Source organism: Excalfactoria chinensis, chromosome 2, assembly GCF_039878825.1.
Source record: "Excalfactoria chinensis isolate bCotChi1 chromosome 2, bCotChi1.hap2, whole genome shotgun sequence".
NCBI classification, from domain to species: domain Eukaryota; kingdom Metazoa; phylum Chordata; class Aves; order Galliformes; family Phasianidae; genus Excalfactoria; species Excalfactoria chinensis.
In genome coordinates, this window is record NC_092826.1 from 107,499,260 (window position 1) to 107,522,104 (window position 22,845).

Sequence of the window (22,845 nt, forward strand, 5' to 3'; positions counted from 1 at the left end):
TCACTGTAATCGTGAGCTAAATCCTTCCATCTTCCCCTCTACACCATCCCTCTGCTTCCTGAATTTTATTTATGTTCTTAAATCAGAGCGATTCCGAAGTTCTAAGAATGAAACCAATTTATCATAACAGGAGAAAATTCAACTCATGCTTTATTGAACCCCTTAATTGGGGCAGGAAAAAAAGAAAAACAAGCCGAATTCTTTCACTTTTATTTTTACATCTGGTAAAAAGTATGGAATTCAGAGAATTTGTGCCAAGTTTAGACCGGGAATGAATTTTTACATCCAAGTAATAAATGGCTAGGGAAATGGAGTGGTTTAAAATGCAAATGTGGGGATATCAATTATTGTTGTTATTGGGGCATTTACAAGAATAGCACGAGCAGTATTTTAGAACGGCTAATGTCAAATCTTTTAAAACTACTCTAAAAAAAATAGAGGTAGAATAAAAAATAGCATTAGAAAGTGAATTCTCATAATGTTTTAGTTTGTTCTGTCTGTACATTTATTTGAAGTCTGGAAATGCCTGGTGCGTGTATTCACTATTTTATAACTTAATTTGTTCAACAAGAACGGCAGTATTTTAACAACGTGAAACTATTTCACCATTAAAGCACTGCCGGCTTCATCAGCACTAAAGAGCTCACTGAAAACTATCTAATCTTCGTAAGGCAGAGACTCATAATTTAACTGCTGAGAACAAATGAAAAGTGTAATTCTTTTTGTGCTGCTTTAGTAGTAACATGTGGTGACAGCAGTGTATTAGCATAAGCCAGAACTTGCTCACACTTTTCTTTCCAGGCATGTAGCAAATATCTGATGCCTATGCAAATTTCACCCAAAGCAGAGTTGTCCCAGCTGGAAAGACATACATTGAAAGGTAAATTACACAAAGCTGAGACCATCTGGACTAAAATACACTGTCAATAGGATTTTAAATCGACTAATTCCATAGAACAGAGGGTAATATATTAAGTATGTGCAATGGTGTTTTAAGGCTTTTACCTAACACCAGTAAAAAAGAGCAAATAAATATGAGAAATTAAATGATAAAAATGAAATACAAATTGATTTTGCTTTTTTTTTTTTTTTTTTTTTTTTTTTTTTGAATGTATTTTAGAAATTTGCATAGCTGAAATGTAGTGGTATTTTATACACACCATACGTTCAAGTTCATGAATGCCCATTTTCTGACAAACAGCAGGTTGAGGGAGCCAGCAAGCCTAAGCTATTACATGAATGACATAGACAAGCAATTCCACTCAAATGACAGTACTTTAAATTGCAAGCTGGATTTCTCAGCAGTGATGAACAGTGCAATAGGTAAACAAGTCCTGACTTCTAGTAAAGGCAACACCCAGGAATTTCATTATCTCTGCTTGTTAAAACAACAGACTGTTTTCTGAAAGTGCTACAAGATAAATTAAAATGAAACCTCCGAAATGTGCAGTAGGTCTCCCAGCACAGACATCTTCACATGGCTGTTGGTTCAGCGTGGTCCTGCGCAGGCTGTTACAAGAAAGAATGCCTTGACAGAACACCTTGACAACTTTGTTTCTTGTTCAAACCACACTGCAAAAGCAGATGTGTAGAAAAAATTAAGAGCTAAAGGAAGGAAAGTCAACCAAACCTTACAAGCCATGGAAGAGTCTCCACTTAAGACTGTGTAAATTTCTATGTTTAATTCACATTGCACTGCCCATCTTGCCCAGTCTTGGGAAACTAATCTCTATATTATGTATTAGGGAATTTAAAGTAACATCTGCTTCACTGAGATTAAATTAACATATTTGTATTTGATTAGCTTATTAACTGTAATTCTCAATATGCTGCAGAAACAGACACCAACTAGAAAAATGCAATTGATAACACCACCTGTCTGATAATGATGCTAGGAAAGAGCAGTTTGAAACTTGTGATAGGTCAACAGAGGAAATACTTGATGAAAAATACATTTCAGGTGTTTTATGTGCTACTGTGAATATTATTATACCAGTCGTCTAATCTGCATATTAAACATTTCCCCTTTCATCCCCACAGAAGAACTGAAAGTGTACATTCATCTTAACTTGCCCACTGTCAGCAATCTTTCTTCAGTAACTGTGACCCAAACAGCATCTTCAACAAAAGCAGGACACCAGAACAGATTCCATTCAAAATGCCTCCCCCTGTATCTCACCTAGATGTGCTCTAAAATACAGATTCTCGGTCTCTAAGTTGCACTGCATGGACAGATGTGAAGAATAAATATGATTTCCTTGCATTCCTACTCTGTTCCCCTTCATTCTCTTCTGCTGTCAGGTGTGAGATCCTTTACCCCACAGCAGCAAGTCTTTAATATCCTGACACCTTCTCTTAACCTACCTGATGCTTCCTAAATCACACAGCATCTCAACAAATCAATTGCACGACATCAGGTCTGTCCCTACCGATTTGATGCACTGAGAATTAGAAATGCTCTAAAGCAATTCAAAGACAAATACCCAACAGAGGCACATCCTGAGTTGCGTTATTTTCATTTTCACAAGAGACCAGGAGAGAAAAGAACACAAATATGCATTCAGGATGCCAGAATGCCAAGGCTAATGGTGGCTAGGCCTCACAACTCTGAGCTGCTTTGGCTGATTTCCCTCTCAGGGGCTCTGGTTTCATTCCCCACAAAGCTGCGCCATGTACGTGAAAATGATGCCTTCTGGGAACTGCTGCTCTCATGAAGAAGCCTTCTCAGTATACCTTCTTCATGTATGTGCAATTTTCAGGCTTGCTACCTCAAAGTAATTGTTCATATAATTATCGAGCCGTGTTTTCAGAGCCTGCCATCTGAAAACAGGGCTGCTGTACTTCAGCTAACATGAACCATTTGTTGAAAAGTGAACACCAATTCTTGATTACAGACAAAATACGCACTGCTCCAGGCTAAGTGCATTTGCCCTTTTAGATACTGCTCCCCGTCACCGCTACCATGGGACACCCAATCCTAACTCCACAAACCTTATGTACATTTGTCTGCAGCACTCAGTACCTTCAGGTAATGTACTAAAGAGAAGTAACCGGAAGACTGAATTTGGCGAGTTTCTTGGATAATCTGGGTGATGCTTCTTACATCAAGTTCCCCCTAGAACTGCTGCTGTCTTACACTGTTCTTTACAGCTCCCAGTGAGCTGAAGCTGTGTTATAGCACAGTACTTAATTTCTCATAGGTATTTAGAGAATTCCTTAAGGATGAACCATAGGAAGCATTAGAGTGTCAAACACAAGTCCATACAGAGTTTTGCATTAGATGATATGAACAGAACACAAATTGCTTATGACCACTAAAAGTAATGGAAATCTGCTTTCCTAAAACGCTTGCATGCCAAGGCTGGTTCAGGGCTGCTCTGCCAGAAAACAGCTGAATCCTTTCCCCCAGCACACACAGCATTCCTGAGGGTCTTTCTTGCTCAGCCAAGAAATTATTAGATGAAGATGAGAATAATTCATCTAACTTTAAGATCTCTATCCTACTCTTAAGCTTGCTCAAAAATGGCAAGTAGGTTCCACAACTTTGGCAGCGAGTATGGTAGGTTCCTTGAAACCAGACTTCATAAAGACATATCTTTTGTGAGATCACTTCAGACTTCTTACTGTATTTTCTTTTGCCAAACACGTTCACATATACTGGAAATTAACCAAAAACTCAGCAGCTTCAAGTGCTACCTAAGCTGATTTCGCACTGTTGACAGAGAAATAAAAAGGAAACTATTTGTTAGCAGCATAATCCCAGAAGAGAAATACCAAGTCCCAGACACTCAAACATGCAATCATGCGATTTGCTCCCATAGTAGCTTACAAGAGAGACGCGGACACTGACAGCAGCATGTATGTGCTGAGGATGAAGAATCAGGAATTTTTAAGAGATGCCCATCAGTCAGAAGATTATATTTATTGCAGACAACCCAAAATAGAAACTTTCCTTTTACATTTGCTCCTAAGGACCCAGAAATAACTCTCTGATGACAAACTCAGCGCCTCCCTCTCCAGCCACCAAAATGAGACCTTGGCCCCCACCCATCACACTGAAGTACTCTTCCTGGACACACTTTGTGTACCCTCCTCCCTTGAATTATCCCTTTGTTAGTTTTAGTCACCATGTACCACAATTTATTTAATCCTTTATTACCCTCAAACACTCTTATTCCTCCAATTTCTCTCTAATTTTCTCCTGACTACAAGAGACCTTCCCCGAAAGTCCCACATATGTATCCACAAGAGGAAGCTTCACTTTCAGTCATCAGCTTTTCCCTGCCCTCTGTTAAGTGGTTCAACACTGCTGCAGTACTTTGTACAGCAGCCCAAGAAGGACAAAGAGGGATTTTCTCCAGCATGGCTGGAGATGGTGCCTACACCTGCCTTTCATCTGCGCACTTCTGGGCATGAAGAAGCCTCTTACTTTCTGCCTCCTTCCCTCCCACCTGATAGGACTCTCCAACCATGAATCACAACTTACTTTAAGAATTACTTCTCACAGGTTTCAGTTCGCTTTCACTGGATTCGGAACAAGTGATGTCCAGTTCTTCCTGAAGTCACCAGTGGTGTGAAATGACTGAAGGCTGAAAGCATGTGAAACCAATACACTTCGCGTGGCTCTATCGACACACAGTAAGTGAGCACAGATTGGCTGCAAATTCAACCCAGACTTACAAACCTCAGCGAATGTTCCTGTGAACTTGATCCAACCTTCAGGTTTGTTTCATCCAGTTTCAGGTTTCATCATGAAAGCCTCACAGTGCCCTACATGCTGCCCCAATAAACGACGTCTCAAACAAAATGAGGACATCAGCAAAAACGAAGAGCTCTTCAGATAGCAATGTTTTAGTTTTATACCATATGTGAGAACATGCATTGACAAGCAGTGTGCATACAATTATTGCTGTTACAAATCAAAAATTGTTCCCTGCTAATGGACTTCTCTTTTATTACCATTTTTGCCAAGAAACTATTGTCAAGAAACACCTCTGTGACATATTTCTTTTTCTCTCCTCCCATTGTAATCATTTGCAAAGAAACTGTGAACCTTTTCATCACCGTGCTGGAATAAAAAATCAGCATGCTTTTCCAATATCCGGGATGTGAAACAGGTCAGTTTACAGAAGCGGCATTTTCCTCATGCAGATGCCATCACTGAGGTGGCATTGGGGAAGGAAAAGTAATAATGAGGAAATGGAACATCTTTTATATATCACAGGATACAATGCCAAAATACACTCAGTGGCCTAGCTCATTGAACATATAAGGTCTTTTCCTACAGAGCTGGTATTACTGGCCACGTTTCCTTACATCCCTTCAACCATATTTAAACAATAATTAAAATAAATAATCTCTAGACTTACTATACTTTTGGGAGAGGATGTAGATTTTTTTCTTACGCTGCATATCACGCAAGCAAAATATTGTAAATTTAATAGTCTGAACTCAAAACTAAATGTGTTACAATCAGTTTTAGGAATGGTTAAACTCCTGCACAAAACCGTTGTCAAAGGAAAAATAAGCTTCATGGTAAGTCACAAGACAGTCAGCTCCAACCTCTCATAAGCAACATTCTGCTGAGATCACTGAAGTCACTCCTCACTTGCACAGATGTGGCTTGTAAAAGAAGTCAATCAGAAACTGCAAGAGGAAATTTCCCATAACGGATTTAGAGGCTGATACACCTGAAGTCGATGTACCATTACAGACTGTGGCTCTTATTGGACTGGCCTCTAAAGCTAAAGGGAAATCATTATTGACTGTAAGGAATGTACACCAATGGAGTAGCTGTACTGTCTGCAATTTCAAGCTTAGTGTAACTCTGCACAGCTAACTAAACAGATGAGCAACTTCAAAACTAGTTATGAACGCACAGCAACATCTCAGAGGCCTTAAAACATACAAAGCAAATGATCAGTTACATGTATTGAACCCCAGGTGCAGTAGGAATAAACGAGGTCATGCTACATATAGAATTCAAAAAAATAGAAGTTGCTACCTTTTGATTATACATTTAGTTCCATCATCCTAATTTCACCCACCCACATGCTTTCACAACCCTTTTTTTTCCAACCTCCTGCATTAAGCAGTGAATAACAAAAATTAATAATGGGAAACACCAGGATGTATAACGCTGTAATGACTGTCTCTTTTAAACAGCACTGCCCAGCTGACATGGTTCTGGTAGATAATGATCAGCTAGAAATGGCACGTAAGCAAGTGAGATAAGAAAGGGAGGTCATGCATACATAGAGCCACCATTCCGAAGAGAGGGAGGTGTTGTCTGTCTTTTTTTAATCCTTTATTATGAGCATCTCAGATTGGAAGTTAACCCAGGGGGAGGAAGCTGTGTCCTTTGTTTCTGTTGATTACCTTACATTGCCTGTAGCAGCAGGGGAACCTGCCACCACAAACTGTCTAATGCACCACCACCACAACTATGGGTAAGCAGATGTCAAGAGTATTGTATCCACACTACAAAAAGGGGGTAGACAACCAAAAAATTCCCAGCAGATGAAATCATAATTATTTCTGTCTCTGCCTGTATCCTTAATACACCAATACTCCAACAACAGTAAAGAAAGAAAACCTTTCTCAATTCACTGAGAAATTTGAACATGAAATCTGCTGTCCTCAAACGAATGGCATCAGAGAAACCAAGATACAGAAAATATTAAATCAGTTTGACTGACTCTCCTATAGCTGAGCCAAATTAACGCAATAAAGCCTCCTTCCTATAGCGTTTGCTCAGGGAATCAAGCAAACAATTTGTGGAACAGTATAATGCCACCCCAACCTAGTACATGTCACTTGGACAATAGGCAATGCCAACATACAAAGTAACTATTGTTAGAATACACTGAATCAGGTTCTAGAGTTAGGCTGAGCAAAAAGTACGCAAGTGCCTACTTGTATACTCAAATACTTCCAAGAGCTGTACATTGCAAGCGGCTCTGTACCTGAACCAAGGGCTGTGAGTGCTTACCTCCAGATAAGTGACAGCAGTGGTACTTGATGCACTGCTTTGGAAGGATTTCTGTTCTGATCTACTTCTCTGTGCAAATTCTTCACTTTATTCACCTCGTGAAGTTTCAAGGTGAGAACAAGGAGCTTTGGAAAAATTCAAGAAGGTCAGGATCTAAGCAATCTATCCTCTGTTCTGCACTCATTAAAGAATTTAAAAAAAGAAAAAAAAAGAAAAAAAAAAGTAAAAAAAGAAGGGAAAATCTTACGGTTTTGCATGTTTCTACTGCAAAAACAACCAGGTCATAAAAGACTTCTCACAGATGATGTACCAGGGCTTCCTCCTTCTTAGCATTAATAGCACTTTGCCTATTTGTCAGAGCAGCTTCAACGCTGAATGAAAAGTCAAACAAAATTCAATCACACAGGAATCTTTCTCATACATTTCTTCTGATCCTATTAAACAATTCTCCACTATGTAATACCTGCTCACAATCCAGGCAGTCAAGCTTCACTGGCTCCTTGTCATAATACATATTCTCACTGCTCTCCATTTCAACCCTCAGGTTTGGTGCCCATAGGTTCTGACTCCAGTTTTAGCCCATGTTTTGTTTTGCAGCTCCATGACAAAAGGCAAACTGGGACTTCAGCACAGAGCACAAGATGTTTGCAGCTACGTCTTAAAGGTGTGAGGTGACTGATACAGTCTGTCATTCTGGCCCCAGGTCTTGGAGATCCATCTCTGAGAGTGTTTGGTGGAAGCATGCAAACTCCCTGGTCAGCCTGATGAATGTACTCTTGCCCTCATTAGGAAATGAGGGAAGAAGCCAGCTCCATCAAGCCCTCCACCTGGCCTCCCTTTCTTTGGACACTGGAGTATTACAGAGGAAGTGGTGGGATAATGAATGCATCCTTGCAGGATATACAAACTTTCCTTCTGGCTCACAACCAAATTGAGAGGTCAACTCAACCGCAAAAATATTTTGGGAAAATTAATGCTCAAACTAACACTTTGGAGTAGATTTTATGTAACGGAAGATGACATCAATATTCTTTCCTTGTGAGCCAAGTTTCCCAACACTGCGTGTAGTCTCTCATGTGTGCTTAATCCCTAGAATAAGCTATAGGCGGCCCTAAAGGAGGGCTGGGGCAGCCTCTGAATGCAGCCCCCAAATTGCAGCTGTGCTTCTGAATGTCTACATGGAGACAAAAAGACACTGTGCAGCAACTCCATTTTGTTACATGGCCTTTAAGCCGACTGTCCCCCTCCTTCCCTCAGTACTGAGGAGACCTTGTGAATGCCAGGTGAAAAGCTGCCACTGAAAAGTGTTATACACAGAAGTGAGAAAAGGGGGATGAAATGCCCGTATGCATTTCAGGAATTATTCCAGAATGTAGCCTCTTACAATTCAATACATTGCAAACCAGCGGGCCACTCATTACTAGAAGAATATGCAATAGACTAGAGCAGATAAAAACTAGTACTGGAAAGCAAGCAACGCGCTACAGTTTGAACTACTAAATTTATTTGAAAATCTCATTTTTAGTCTTGCTGCAGGCTGCTCTTATGCACAACTTTTCATAACAGATCTATTACTATGAAACAGATCATCAGTTTTTAAATATTACGTCAGCAGAACTGGAAAAAGGAGCAGAACTACTTCACTAGTAACCAAAAAACAAACAAACAAAAAAACCCAACTCAACCAAAGCCAAAACTGGAAATTGAAACAGGATTTGCCAAGATGAAATCCAGTGACAGAAAGAAAAGGCAATTTTTTTCATCAATTTCGGTATGCCACATTGACCAAAGATGAAGAAAATCCTGATAAAGGCAAGACCCTTAAAAGCCTTGGGGACTTACACTGATGGCTCTGCTGTTTGGTAACTAAACTGCACACAGAAGTGTGTGAACACACACTCCCAAGGAACAACGGAGACTTAACACTTATTTCACTCGAGACTTCAGCGTGTACCAGAAGTAAGGAGATGAGCATCTCTTTTCTATGAATTTTCCATATGAACAATGTCAGAAAAAAAGCTGATCGCCCGTGAATTAAAAACCAAAAACCATCCCTACAACTAAAACATATTCTTTCAGTGTCCTACATGTTTTAGTTCATTTTATAATTTCTATTTCAGGGCATGGCATTAGGGCTTTCTTTAAAATGCCAATCTGCTTTTTGATCTTTACAGCCGACATGAAATAAAAGAGCTGTACATTATATAAATCTTCAGTTTTGCTTAGCTTGAAGTCGATAAAAAGAGAAAAGAGAAAATAAAGCCAATTGCATAAATCCTTCCAAACCAAAAGGCCTTCCCCTCACTCTAACTGAAATTCATTTCTGCACATCTTGTTTGAATTACCATCTGAGGTTTGTCTTGTCCCATCTCCAGAACAAGTCAAAAAGCAGAGCATAAAGATATGGCTACATGAATAAAAACACATGATCTATTTGGTCACTGCAAACATAGAAATAAGCTCACACAGAAAAATATTATCTGGCAATTGATGTGTTACTTTGATCCCTTTGTTTCTGTATTCTGTCATATGCATTGAAGCCAGCAGCTACTGGAAGCATCAGCATGCATCTTCAGTGAGATGAGAATCAATAGTTTGTGGGAGTCACTGCACTTTCACAGAGATATGATATTTAATTCAAGGAAGACAGCACTGCAGTACAGGAAGAAGGGAAATTTCAAGGCAAGGGGAAAGAATGGTGGTAGTAAGCGCGATAGGATGTATCTAATCCAAACAGGTGGTACTGCTATAGATTTCTGGATTCATGAGCTCAAACTTTCTTGTGTGGAAAAAATGATCTCCAGCAGGATTCTGGTTTGTATCCTTTTACTTCTGAATCACGATGTGAGAGAGTTGAGACAGCTCATGCGAGAGGTTGGAAGAACCCACAAAGAGCTCACTTTGCTTCCTTTAAGTTTGATCATTTTAAAATTTATATATATTTCTATATATCTTTTTCATTCAGAAAGTCAAATTAACTGCTCTGAATTTAAAAAAAATAAATTAAAAAATCCTGTGTATTTCTTTGTAGTATGTCCTAATAAATCTGCAACATGCTATCAGTAATACACCTACAAAGCCGAAATCTCCAGCCTGAGCTAGAGTCCGATCTCTTGTTTATCAGATGAATGCTGCAGTGAACATTCATTTTAGAGGAAGATGCTCACTATTTCAGAAAGGTTCTGTTCTACGCACGCTCTCTGAAAAAAACCTTCATTCAGATAGTAAGCAAAGAGAAACAAACTTACATCTCTCCAGCCTCATGATTTTAGTAGTTTCTTCAATCCAAACTGTGCTCCAACATTCAACTGAAGGTACACCAAAATCATGAGGAAGAGAAATGTCAAGAGGATAAATATGTCCTATCTCAAGACAGTCAATAGCTTTATGATTGAAACACTTCCAAAGGATCAAAGAGGAGGAAACTGAATCTTTGTTTTCTACACATTATACAAGCTTAAGTCAGTATGTTTACTGAACAGTAGGCTTACAGTTAAAACCAAAGGGATACACAGAACCCACTGGCAGACAAAACTCACTAAACACACATCATCGGATCTCCTCAGTGACAGAAGATGGATATGAATGGATATGATGGATATGAATGGGAAGAGTAAATCTCCTGTACAGAAAGGAGAAAGACTTCACATTTTTATCTAGTACTGGACTCAGTATCTTAGTAGAAAAACATAAGTAACTGATAAAGAAATAAGTTGCCAGTATCACATGGCTTGAATACTCTGCAAAGAAACCACATGGACAGAGTCAAAGAGCAATGCTTCCAAACCAAATTCAGGTTGGGTATCAGGGAAAGGTTCTTCACCAGAGGGTGGATGGGCACTGGACAAATATCCCTAAGGAAACGGTCATGCTTTGAGCTGCTGGAGCTCAACGAAGAGTCTGGACAATGCTCTCAGTCACGTGGTCTGATTTTTGGGTAGTCCTGTGTGGAGCCAGGAGTTGGACACGATGATCTGTAGGAGACCCTTCCAGTATAGCATATTCCATGATTCTTCTTGTTATTTCATTAGTAACATATGTATGCCAAATACGTTGCTACCTGAAGATTGAACACTTTTGAAAATAACTTACATATTAACATTAAATCCTGTAATGAACAGCAGTAGAACCAAAAATTGGTGAGCTAGACAATATGGTGGGAGTTTGCAGAGGTTAGGTCTTCATAAGCAATTAACTCCTTTCACAACAGTGTTCAAAGAAACATTTAATTTTACTTCAAGTGGTATTAAAAAAAGAAGCAAAGTTGGGAAATCTGTTCTAGAGAAGTCAATGATCAGCAAGACAAAAGGGAAAAGAGAGGCCTGGCACCTAAAGGAATTTAAAATGGCAATGGAGAGGGCAAAATCTCACTAGTTAATATTGGGAGCGAGAAGTAGAAATGTCAGGACTGGCTGGGGCAATCTGCTGACCCAAGAATGACATTCAGCTTTGATCACAGGCTTCGTTAGCACACAAGAATAAGATTTACAGACATTCAGCAGCCTGCACAGTGGTAACACAGAATATTCACCCCAGCATTCTCTAACTGCTTTTACAACAGACGCTTAGAAAAATATTTTGTTATAGCCTTCCTTGTATATTCTCAATCATCAACTGAAATCTACTTTTAAAAAAGAACCTAGCATTAAAATAAGTTGAAGCATTTGGTACTTCTTTGCTTTCAAGGTAACTTCAGTGTGACGTGCAGTAGAAACACTATTATAATTAACACAGTTTATTTTCAGTTGTAGGAATATCCTATTTCCTTTTTTTTTCCTGACTATGATAATAAGTTTTTAATTAAAGCAATTTCTGTCCCAAAGGACATAAAAAAAAGAAAATTACTTTTATTGGAAACTGTACTAAATGCATGTTTTTACAGCACATGCTTCCAATACTACAAGCTACTTTAGCACTTCCCACCTACTGTCTTGAAGGCACAATGAGCTTTACTCCAGTCAGTCTAGCTTTGCTCCCATTTCTAATCCTCACCATCTGAAAGTGCTGAGTCCAGATGGCTTTTGAAAGACTTTAAAACATGCAAATAATGAGAACTCCCTCTCCACTAAGCCCACAATCCTAAAGGCCTTGACAGATGCTACAACGGCAGAGCTTCACGTTCCACACAGAACAGCAAACCTGACAGCCATCTCCATTGAAGTCCTAAGGCAACAGACTCAGAGGCACACAAAGGTGAAGATATTCCCAAAAAGATCAAGCAAAATCCACATCCATGATAATTAAAGCCATAAGTACTGAATCTGAGAAATAGAATAAGCAGTATTATAGACACTAATCACTATGGTTCAATGCAGTGAGGAATATGAAGGTGCCTGTAAGCAAAGGAATTATCTTTAAGAATTACTGGAGGATGTAGATCCAATTGCTTGTATGCAGCTACTGACAGATCACTGCCAACGTTCCACTCATGCAGTAGCACCACTGGACTCCTTGCAGACAGACAAACTACTCCTGTATTTAGACTGGAATCAAATTAATTTTGTCTGTTTTGCAGCAGCGTATTTTACTCCAATTTTGACTTTTAAGAAAGAAAGAAGAAAGCAAATAAAAAACACTGATTAATACTGGGGAGTGCATTAACACTATATTAAACTCTACCTGAGAAAAGGACTTTCTGCAGTCCAGTCAGGGCCCATTTGAAGCATTTGATGTAGAGATAATAAACCATTATGGCCTCTAATTTATACTTTGTCCACTGGTTTGAAAAGAAGTTTATCTGACTACATGAGGATCACATACTATGGAAATGGCATCTGTGTGTAGTTACTGAAGGCTGTAATGGCAGTAAATTTTAAGCACAGAAAGAGGCTGAGCCTTACAGACATCTGCAATCTGAAGGCCGTTTCAGAATTTAAGTGCATGTACAATACTGACAAATTAACATGCCTGAGAAAATAACCTGGGAGTAGACGGGAAATGGATGCAAGAGTATGTTTCAGATTGTCAACAAGATTCCTTTATCTCCCTTTCTCTTCTATCTGCTTTATTGATACTTTATCCTCCCAGCTATCCAACCAGACAACTCAGATTTATGTGTTGTTTTGCTTTAGCTTACAGTGGCCACTATGCAACAGGGCAATGAGCAGAGTATAAAGCACACCCACTTCATCATTCTCTTGTATTTTTCTACCTCAATATATACCGAAGTATACATTTTAGTATATAATTTTGACAAACCCTGAGAATTACGAGTCTCTGTTTTCCCAGGCTCCCCAGGAACATATTGGCCACAAAGAACATGTTGAATATACAGACCTGCAGAGGAAGACGGTTTTAAGGCCTGGAAGTCACAGCAGGAACGAAGCTAAGTTCAGCTCCACTTGGAAGCCATAAAAGCATGGGTTTAAAAAAAGTGCAGCAGTATCTGGTGTTTGATATCTAACAGCACGCAACATGTTTATGACATGTATTAGGCTACAAAATCAGAGCTCATAGCCTTAGACAACAAAGCAGAACACAGCTCTGGCACATGTAGCGGGAAATAGAAAGGCATGTCTATTAGTGTAATGGATATTGCTGCTCCCTCAAGAGCCTGAGCTGCCCAGAGCAGGTGGCTCAATGAAAGACATCAGCACTTTTAGAAGGAAAATTAAAACACAGTTAGAAGTGTAATTAAATAGCAGCTGGTTTAAGTAAGAGTTAATAAAGATTGGGTTTTGCTCTAGAAAGTGCTCAAGTTGGTTCTGCACAATTATTTCTCAAAAAGGCAAGAAAGTTGGGGTAAAATAGGCAGCAACTAAAACAGTCTCAGTCACACAGAAATCAAATAAAACGGGAACCAAGATCATGAAATCTAGACAAAGGATTGCTCTACTTTTAAAAGCAGTTTATAGCTTTGAATCAGACAATCGAGTCCTGTGGCACTTCCTATGGGCTTAAAACAGCTTTTCCCTAATTTTTATAAAACTTTCCTCCCCCTCATATTAAGTAAAATAACCCCAGAAACAACAAGAGAAAACGCCCAAGTATATAATGGAAAAAGAGAAGCAAACCAATACACATGACAACATACCAAACCTACATAGTGCAAAAAAAAGTTTTATACATTAGATGAGATCAACAGAAGTTAAGTGTTAAAAAGGGTCATGGTTAATTTCAAAATATGCTTTAAAAGAGTAGGACTGTGTCCAGGAAGAACAGCAGTCACTGGCCAATTAGGAAATCATGCCAATACCAGCTATTTGCAAATGTAATAGCCTCATGCAGCGGAGAAAATTCAGTCACTTCACCAAGTGAACATCACTTGTTACTTTCCTACCTCTTCTTTTTTCCCCTCGCTGACACCCTTTCTCTGCAGGAAATATTATACAAACCCCCATCTCTCAGTCTGCTTTTCACTGTAATGCAGCCCAAGACACAGCAGCTCTTCCACAGCGCAGCACTCAGGAGGTTTCAGTTCTGCCCTCAATTGATAAATGAGAAGTCGAGCCTATTTTCTGTTATTTAGATGAATGCTTAAAAAAAATGTTAAGTTCCTTAATTTCTTTCAGGTCTTAGATTACACACGTCTGGCAGCCTCATCCTCTATTTAAGCAGTACAGCAAAAGGGCTGCTTAAGCCCCATATTAGAGTGATTAACAACTCAGTTAAGTTTTAATTCAACTGTCTTCACAAAACAGCCATTATTGCTGTGTCATATAACAGAAAACGAAGCACAATAAGTAGGAATCCCCTTTTGGCATATGAATATCCACATAGACTGTGCAAAACATGATCAATTATACTTGAAAAAGAACCATACTTACCTGTTAATGTAACTTAGAGCAACATAGGTTGGCTGCTGAAGTTCCTGTTTCTCTAATACACGTGGGTCTGTATCTGAAATGGAAAAACACATATATTGAATTGTGTTTTCTGCTTTTATGCTGAAACGTATGGAACTGTATACAGCAGAGTAACTTAAGCAAAAACAACAGACAGAGAATAGTTCAACCCAGTTGATCCACACACGGTATGCTTAGCACAGCACAATCATTTGTTCATTCATTCATAAACACAGTATTGCATTACTTTACAGAAGAATTTGAAACATCAACAGTGATGTAATTTCCAACTGTCACACAGACCCTCACAATCCCCCTCGTAAATATTAGTTTTCACTGCTTTCCATGATTTATGGCGCTAAAAGGATCGAGCTTTCTTCCTTTTTAATGTAGCCATTTTTAAACATGGTTGGCACATTTTGAGATATTTCAAGACTGATTAAATCTCCTCAGCTGGGACTCCATACTTTTCTTCTGCATCCGAGTTTCACTTTCTCCTTTCTCTGCAGATATTTTTGAAACTCTCCATCAGAAGTCAGACAAAAATGAGCTTGAAGCAATATGGTTGCCAAGCAGAGCACTGCCCACCACCAAAAGCCCTGAAACAAACGTGATTCAAATCCCTCAAGTCCCAACTTTCTCTCTCAAATGAAATAAATATGTCTTCAACCACTATTTTCACCAATCCTTTTCAGTTAAGTTTTGCTTTTATCTGAAAAAGAAGCAGTCTTAAACTTCCCAAACTGAAACTCATGGAATATGCCCATAGCTTAAGTAGCTTTATTAAACAAAAAACAGGATTACACTGAAGTTTCAAATACAGTGCTGCCCCACAGTGTAGAAATGCACCTTTAGGAGCTGAGCACAAATAGCCTTCAGAAGTTTCCAACTGAAAACGTGCATCATGCCTGCACATAATACCACAAAGCCATTAACAATATATTTTATGCATGACTTTAAAAGCAGTTCTGGATGCAGCTTCTGCTTTTTTAACTATAAACACAAATTGCTTTCAGTAAACAGCTCCCCATAGTGCTGCTGTTAGTCATCTTTTATTTTGGAGAACTGTGTTTGGGGAAGGAAAAAAACAACCAAGTACAACCTATCCAAGAACAAACAAACGAGGAGAGTTCTTGTAGTTAGGCTGTGTTTTAGATTGCTCTCACTTCTTGCTGCAACTTTAAGCAACGCTAATCTCAAAAAGCTCATTATCTTGATAGGCGCATTTGTTTGGCCTCACCAGATGCTTCTGATGGGTTTTGTGGTTTTTGTTTTTAAAACATGATAACAATTATTTTATAACCTGTCTCAGCTACCTTGCCATAAGGAAGATTTTTAACTGAAATGAATGGAAGCTGTGCTTGAGGAAGGTGCAGTGGTTGCCCTATTGCTTGAAGCCAATAATGTCAGTATCTGATGAGCAGGGAACTCCCTGTCTCACTCCTCAGAGCTCAGCCTGATGCTAATCTTTCTTCCCACCTTTGTTCCTGGGAAGTTCAGACTTTAGGATTTGCTGACACATCAATACACCCCTAAAGAGATAAATACCATCAAGAAGGATAAAAGCCCAAGTGCCAACCCAGACAGCAACCTTCCTCACCTTTCTGGTGCCTGGGGAAATCCTGCAGCAATAACCAGCACAACACACTCCATATTAAGCTCAATAAAGACAGCAGAGCACTGGCTGCCTTCCCAGCTATCTTGATAATTCTGTATGAGGAAGTGAGGTTCCCAAGATCTTTCCCTTGCCTTTGTTTCCATGTAACACAACCATGAGCACACAACCACTGTCCTGGTGAACTCTGTTAGATTTACATCTCTGATCCCTGCCAGGACTGTCCAAACACAGCCTCGGCCCATGTATAGGCCTCTGTGGTTACATGACTGTATCTTCAATAATCCAGCTCTCAAATGGGATTAAATTCCACTTATAAACCAAAATGTTTTGTGACTGAAGGAGATAAAATTAGGGTTGGTTTATACCACAGTGCTGCACCTCTCTGTGGGAGAAGAAAAGGGAATGCTTTGTTGAAGAGCCCACTGCTCTTCCCCTGCCTGCCACCATAACACTCACTGAAGATGGAGAAACCAAGACTAAAACAAAAAAAACCCCAAACTTTCGGAGAGCTGTGTTACCAAATCACACTATCTGCCAGCTGGCACCTGTGTGGAAGAGCCGTGCCCCTGAGAAGGCACCATCTGAGACACAGATGGCCTAGTTAGCCAGCCTGTCTCTTCGGCTGCTCTTGGAGCACCCGCCATCTACTCCTTGGGGCAGCTTCAACCCATCACTGCTCTAAAATGTCAATGGTCCACTCCTTCTCACCTGAGTACACTCTTCCTTGTTCTGTGCCCACCCACAGCACCCTTTCTCTCCTCTACCCTTGTCCCTCACACAGTTCCTTTCTCACTGCCCCTTTCCTTTGCAGCCCTTGGGGTCTTTGTGTCAAGATCTCCTTCTCTACCAGAAGAAAACCTTCCTGACAGGCGAACAAGTTAAGAAACCACATGAAAACTCATATAACTGCCTGTTCACCTTGTGCCATGGGACTTAATGCCTATACAGTCCGTGTACCCAATGCTTTCCCCATGTCATCCACTCATCAGTTTCCTCACTGCTCACTGGACAGCCCTGCAGAGTGAAAAATGTTTGGTCAGTGTTTCTTCAAGCATGCACAGGCTGGTTGAGTCAGCCAGGGGTAGCCTAGATACTTTCCAAACAGACATCTCTAATGGATTAAACACTCACTGATGACGAATCTCCTTCTTGTAAAGTATTTAAGCAGCACAGCCTCAGACTGATCTGAGCTCCTTTTCTTACACAGAAATTAAAAACCATGCAGACAGAGCACACAGAAACAACCAGATTTGGTTATGCGAGGACTGATCAAACCTTGGCTAATCTGCACTACCCTAACTGGTCACCCTGCCTTCTTGAACTGACCCGAGATACTGCAGATTTGCTCCCACATTATCTTTGTTGTATCACTTCAAATCCAGTGGGACAAACTGCCACCCGCTGTCCATTACCTGTTTCTTCTCATAAGCATTATGTCCCACTGATTTCATTACACAATGGGAAGACAGAAAGCACTACGTACTTTCTGTAACACTTGGAGTTCCATGCATTCATTAGCTATGCATCCTTATTTTACTGTGGTATTAGATTTTGGAAACCCTGTTGTGTTGTTTTTTTTTGTTCTGGGTGCCCCAGCTCACTATTAAAAGACTAATTTGAGGGTGCCAACTCCCACATGAGATACAGGTTTTTAACTAATCAGGTGTTAGGCACCTCCGATTTCTCACGTCCACAAAGCGCTTCAAACTGGGCAACCAGACAGGTAGTATGAATACACAATTAAAGCTAACGCCATAAATTGCACTGTACCTCCTTTAAACTGCTCAAATGAAGCCAGGCGTTTCTGCAGAGCATGTGCTAACCAAATGAATCACGGACTGCAGAACCAAGCTACCATTACTAAATCACCTCATTCTACAGAGAAATAGCTTGCAGCTTGAAAATGCTGCAAAATCCTGACCTGGTAAAGCATTTTAAAGAAAGCAAATAGTAAAAAGGCATACCCATCCTGTCTGAAGTACAGACTTTATCAAAGACAGAACCTTTTTCTACATGAGCATTTGTGTACAGAATACATGCCACGTCTTAGTTGTTTAATAGAGCACTAGGTTTTGCCCTACCTTTATTTCATAAGACATGTATAATGAACAGCTTCATATGAGAGAATTTTTCTAGCGTTTCTGCACTTAAATCACCCTGAGAAATCACTTTTTACCTTAAAAGCCGCAGAGTTGAGGGCTAACAAATTTCAATGGCAGTATTTGACAACTACAAGCTTTCCTCACGTAGCGCATAGGAAAAGTGATAAGTGGCAAAGATGCCCTCAGAAATAAAAGTGGTGATTTAAAGGTGGTAAAACTGAAACTGCTCTTGAACATCTTATGGATGTTCACCCAATGGGTGACCCATCTCCCAAAGTCACCTGGAGATGTTTATGACAATCTCACCTTATTGTTCATGATTGGTGCATGCTCATAAAATGGAACGGAACAGCACATGCAGAAGTTCTCCCATCACACTCTTGCTTGCTAGAACAGACCTACAGACATCCCACGCGCCCACCACTGGGTTTGCAGAGTGTCTGTCTTGTATTTCACTTGGCCTTGAAAACTGGCTGATATAAGTCTGCTCAGCTAATTAATTAAAACCCACACTTCCCCTGAAACTAGCTCGCTTCACTAATGATGCCAAGGGAAACATTTCTGTTGGCTTCTTCCAAAGTCCACAATTGGTCTTACACGGACATAACTTAAAAAGCCAGGAACAGATAAATTCAGTGTTACTGGAAACTGTTCCCAGCCCAAAACTCCCACTGCAAGGAAGCCACTAGGAATTTCACAGTTTCAATTCCAGACGCTGTGCTATTCAGGTCTTCTTATGAATCTGAAGACTAAGATCACAGACAACAACGATTTCACAGACATCCACATGGTACCCCAGTAGTATCTTTAACAGAAAAGACATATTCAGATTTTCAGCTTACAACACATGCATTCAAAGCTTATCCAGTTAAGGGAAACATCCCTAATCTACATATCCTTTGTTCCATTTGACACATCTTCATCTTCCATCATCTCTAAAAGGGAAGCAATGTGTTACATCAGACAGTGCTCTGCACCTCAGAGACGGGAGGCTGCAGATAAATACCGTGAGTCTGCGAGAGCTTTAAACCCACTTGACTTCAAGGACACCTTTACTATTTTCTTTTAATATTGAGAAGCTCATTTTTTTTCCAGGATCACAGTGCTAAATGCCACGGAGATGGACTTCATAAAATGTGAAAAACAGATCAGATGCTAAATGCTTCCACATTTCCACACTGAGCTATCACTAAATAGATGACTAAGAAAGCTACGTTCAGGCAAGTACAAAAGAGAGAACGCTGTCTTTATTTCATCTTTCACCTTTCCAGTGAACAATGGAGGCTCCATGCTACTTTCTAGTACAAAATTCCCCCTATTTGGTCCATCCAAGACAGTCACAGGATGCCACTGCAAGGGGGAGCACCCAAAAACAGGGGGTAAAGATGTTCAAGAGCAGTCGGCTGAAAATTCAAGTGCGGAGAACTCCAGCAAGACCACAAGGAACAGCATCAATTCACTGCTGCAGTCCCTTCCAATTTACACAGTTCTATGGTTCTATGCTTATAAGGAAAGAAAAAAACAAACACAAAAAGGTTTTTGTTTTTATTCCTGAACGCTAAGATAATTTATGTTACTTTAGTTCACCTACACAGAAATAAATCTCTGCTTTAGTCTTACAGCAAACAGAGAACAGGTTTTATATAACACTATTACTGAAAATGATGCTTCACCCTTGCTAGCTGCCACCACTGAATTCAGACCTTGAACTCTCAGAAACAGCAGCCATCCTGTGCCTCCCATAATCCAGCCAAACCAGGCTCTGATTACAGCTTCGAATGTACTAATTAATATATAATTATCGAAAGGATTACAGGCTAAAAATGGTAGGTCAACTGAAACACAACTGAGTAGATGAGGTGACACTTCCAGCTTTTAATTTAAAAGACAAATCGCCAAATAAAGGTAAACACAATGACTTGCAAATGTCCTGAAAAGTATCTTTCATTAAGAAAAAACAAAAAACACATTAAAGATAATTGATATATTCGTGATATAACCACACACATGAAAAAGGTATTTCAGATTTAGGTTACAGAAAAGAATGCAGAGTAGTATCATAGATTAGCAATTCTTTAAAATGCTGAAATTTCTGCAATTAAGTTAATTACTGCATACTAGTAAGTGACCACAGTGCTCCTCAGCTGCTGAAAGCAACCTTTGGATCTGTCACACTGTCTTCAAATAGGCAATTAAAGTGAAAAATGAGAGTGTGCATAACTTTCCAGCGCTATATATACTATACATAAATAACACAACACACAAATAGGAGCAGAATAGAAGTTCCCAACCCAAACACTTGATCAACGAAGCCACATCCTCATTTGTTTGAAATTACACTACTTCGCTACTTTTGTGGTCCTTATTAACAGACAGCCTACTGACTTAAGAATAGCTTTTCCTTGCCTGAAAATAAAAGAATTTTCCATTCCTCTATCCCCCAAGTGATTCATGTTACTCAGCGCTGGACAGCATCAAACATGGACCAAGAAGTCTATCAAGAGGCAATGGACAGACAGAAGCAACTTATCTGTTCCTTTATTTCTTAACGAGGCAATTTGGTTGACCAGAATTTGCTTGAGGTTGTCCACAGAGTTAAGCTCTCTTGCTTTACATCAACTTACAGTCCTGTGAATCGAGTATAATATTTGTGAAATTCTTTCATTATTATGTTTTTTATTTATTTATGAAAGTTTCATATTCTATAAGTGTTCCCAGTGGGAAGCTCGAGGGCCACGTGCACCCTGAGAAGAACATCCCTCCCCATTCTTGCATCTCTCATGCAGCTCCTTCTCCAAAAACCAACCTAAAAGACCAGCAGTGTAGGAAGCAGGGAGCTGCGCAGGACAGCACAACCTTAATTAGCTAAGAGAATATTACTGTGCACTGTGATTACGATCATCCTTACAATATTCTCTGTAGCTCATGTCTCAGAATATAAGAAGCAATGCCATACATCAGATACCTGATTTCTATTCATAGGGGAAGTAATTGCTGGTAATTAAGCTGCAGAGCCACAAACGCCAAACAAGTGTCCGGTGATCTTTCAGATGTAGTGAACTGCACACACACTTCATGTGCTACGATGCTTTGCCACTTACGTCAATTAGATTTTATTTGAAACATGTAATTATCGCTGTAATCAAATCCAATAATTGATGGTTATTTTAAACAAGTAAAATAGTCATTAATCAGGTCAACAGGAGACAAGCAATACTGGGAAGGTCCCCTCGGAAAAGGGAAAGACCACAAGTCTGTTGCTACTTTATTTTACCTTCTAAACTGTGAGATGCATTCCATTTTTAAGCATTTGAAATGTTAACATCTTGCTTGCAACTCCTAAGCGCAAATATACTTAATGAAGCTTGAAATAGAGAAAAATTAGAATGCCATTTTCACTAAATTTTCCAGCATTTAATTCAAGTCAAATAATCGCGGGAGGTGGCACAGCAGAGTGCTAAAATAAAAGGTCAGTTCTCACTTAACAGTCAAGTGAACACAAAGGACATAACATGCAATGTAAGTACTCCCTAAATGCCCACATTTCAATAATGAAATGAGCACTTTTTTTTTCTTCATCACCACAATATGAATAGTTTCTTTTGTCTGAGAGATTCAGAAATGCACGGTACTGTGCCAGTCACCTCATTCATCCAAACCTGAAGTTCCCCTGGAATAATAATTTAAAAAGTCCTAATTTAAAGGTATTGTTCTACTCTGAAACTGATAATATCAGCTTCATAACACACAGCACTCGTACCATGACACACACACATCAGCAAGATGCTCTTTTCAACGCGCTGGCCTTACTCCCTGCCCTCTGCACTAGCTGCAAAAGCACAGCTATGTTGGCAGAGCCCTCTGATGGGGACACAGCGAGAGTACATCAAAAGGCCTCCTGTTGTATCACCTCACTGAACGACACCGGAGGCCAATAAAAACACTCTGCCAGCCTAGCTGTGACCACCCCTGGGGCGAGCAGACATGGGGATGCTGGTCAGGGAAAGCATTTTTCATTCCTTGCGCTGACAGCCTGGAGACAAAGGGGGGGAAAAAGGCTGGAGGTTACTTTCCAATCAGGACTCGGAATCCTGGACACAAATTTTCTAGGTGCTCAGGCAAAACACCCCTATTTCCAAAATTCACACATTTCTCCACTACATCATTTCCCATCACATTTCGGAGTTAACCAAAATACAACAACAACAAAAAAGGAGGACCATTTGTCTTACGTTCAGCATTTTGCCAAAATTATGAGGAAATAATGTTTAGAGTTGGCACCACCAGGCTGATTTAGGGCTGAGTTTAGTGGGTTATTATGAGAAGCAGGTCTTGGCCTGGGCAAATCTA

The 22,845-nt window shown here is 39.8% G+C and overlaps 1 protein-coding gene across 1 annotated transcript in view; it reads right to left on the reverse strand.

Annotated features, from left to right (window-relative positions):
* Positions 1-22,845, reverse strand: part of JAZF1 (JAZF zinc finger 1) — a 166,775-nt gene that overhangs the window by 64,396 nt on the left and 79,534 nt on the right. Inside the window, exon 2 of the mRNA XM_072330115.1 lies at positions 14,758-14,830. Coding sequence (XP_072186216.1) covers positions 14,758-14,830 — 73 coding nt within the window. The remainder of the gene's footprint in view (positions 1-14,757; positions 14,831-22,845) is intronic.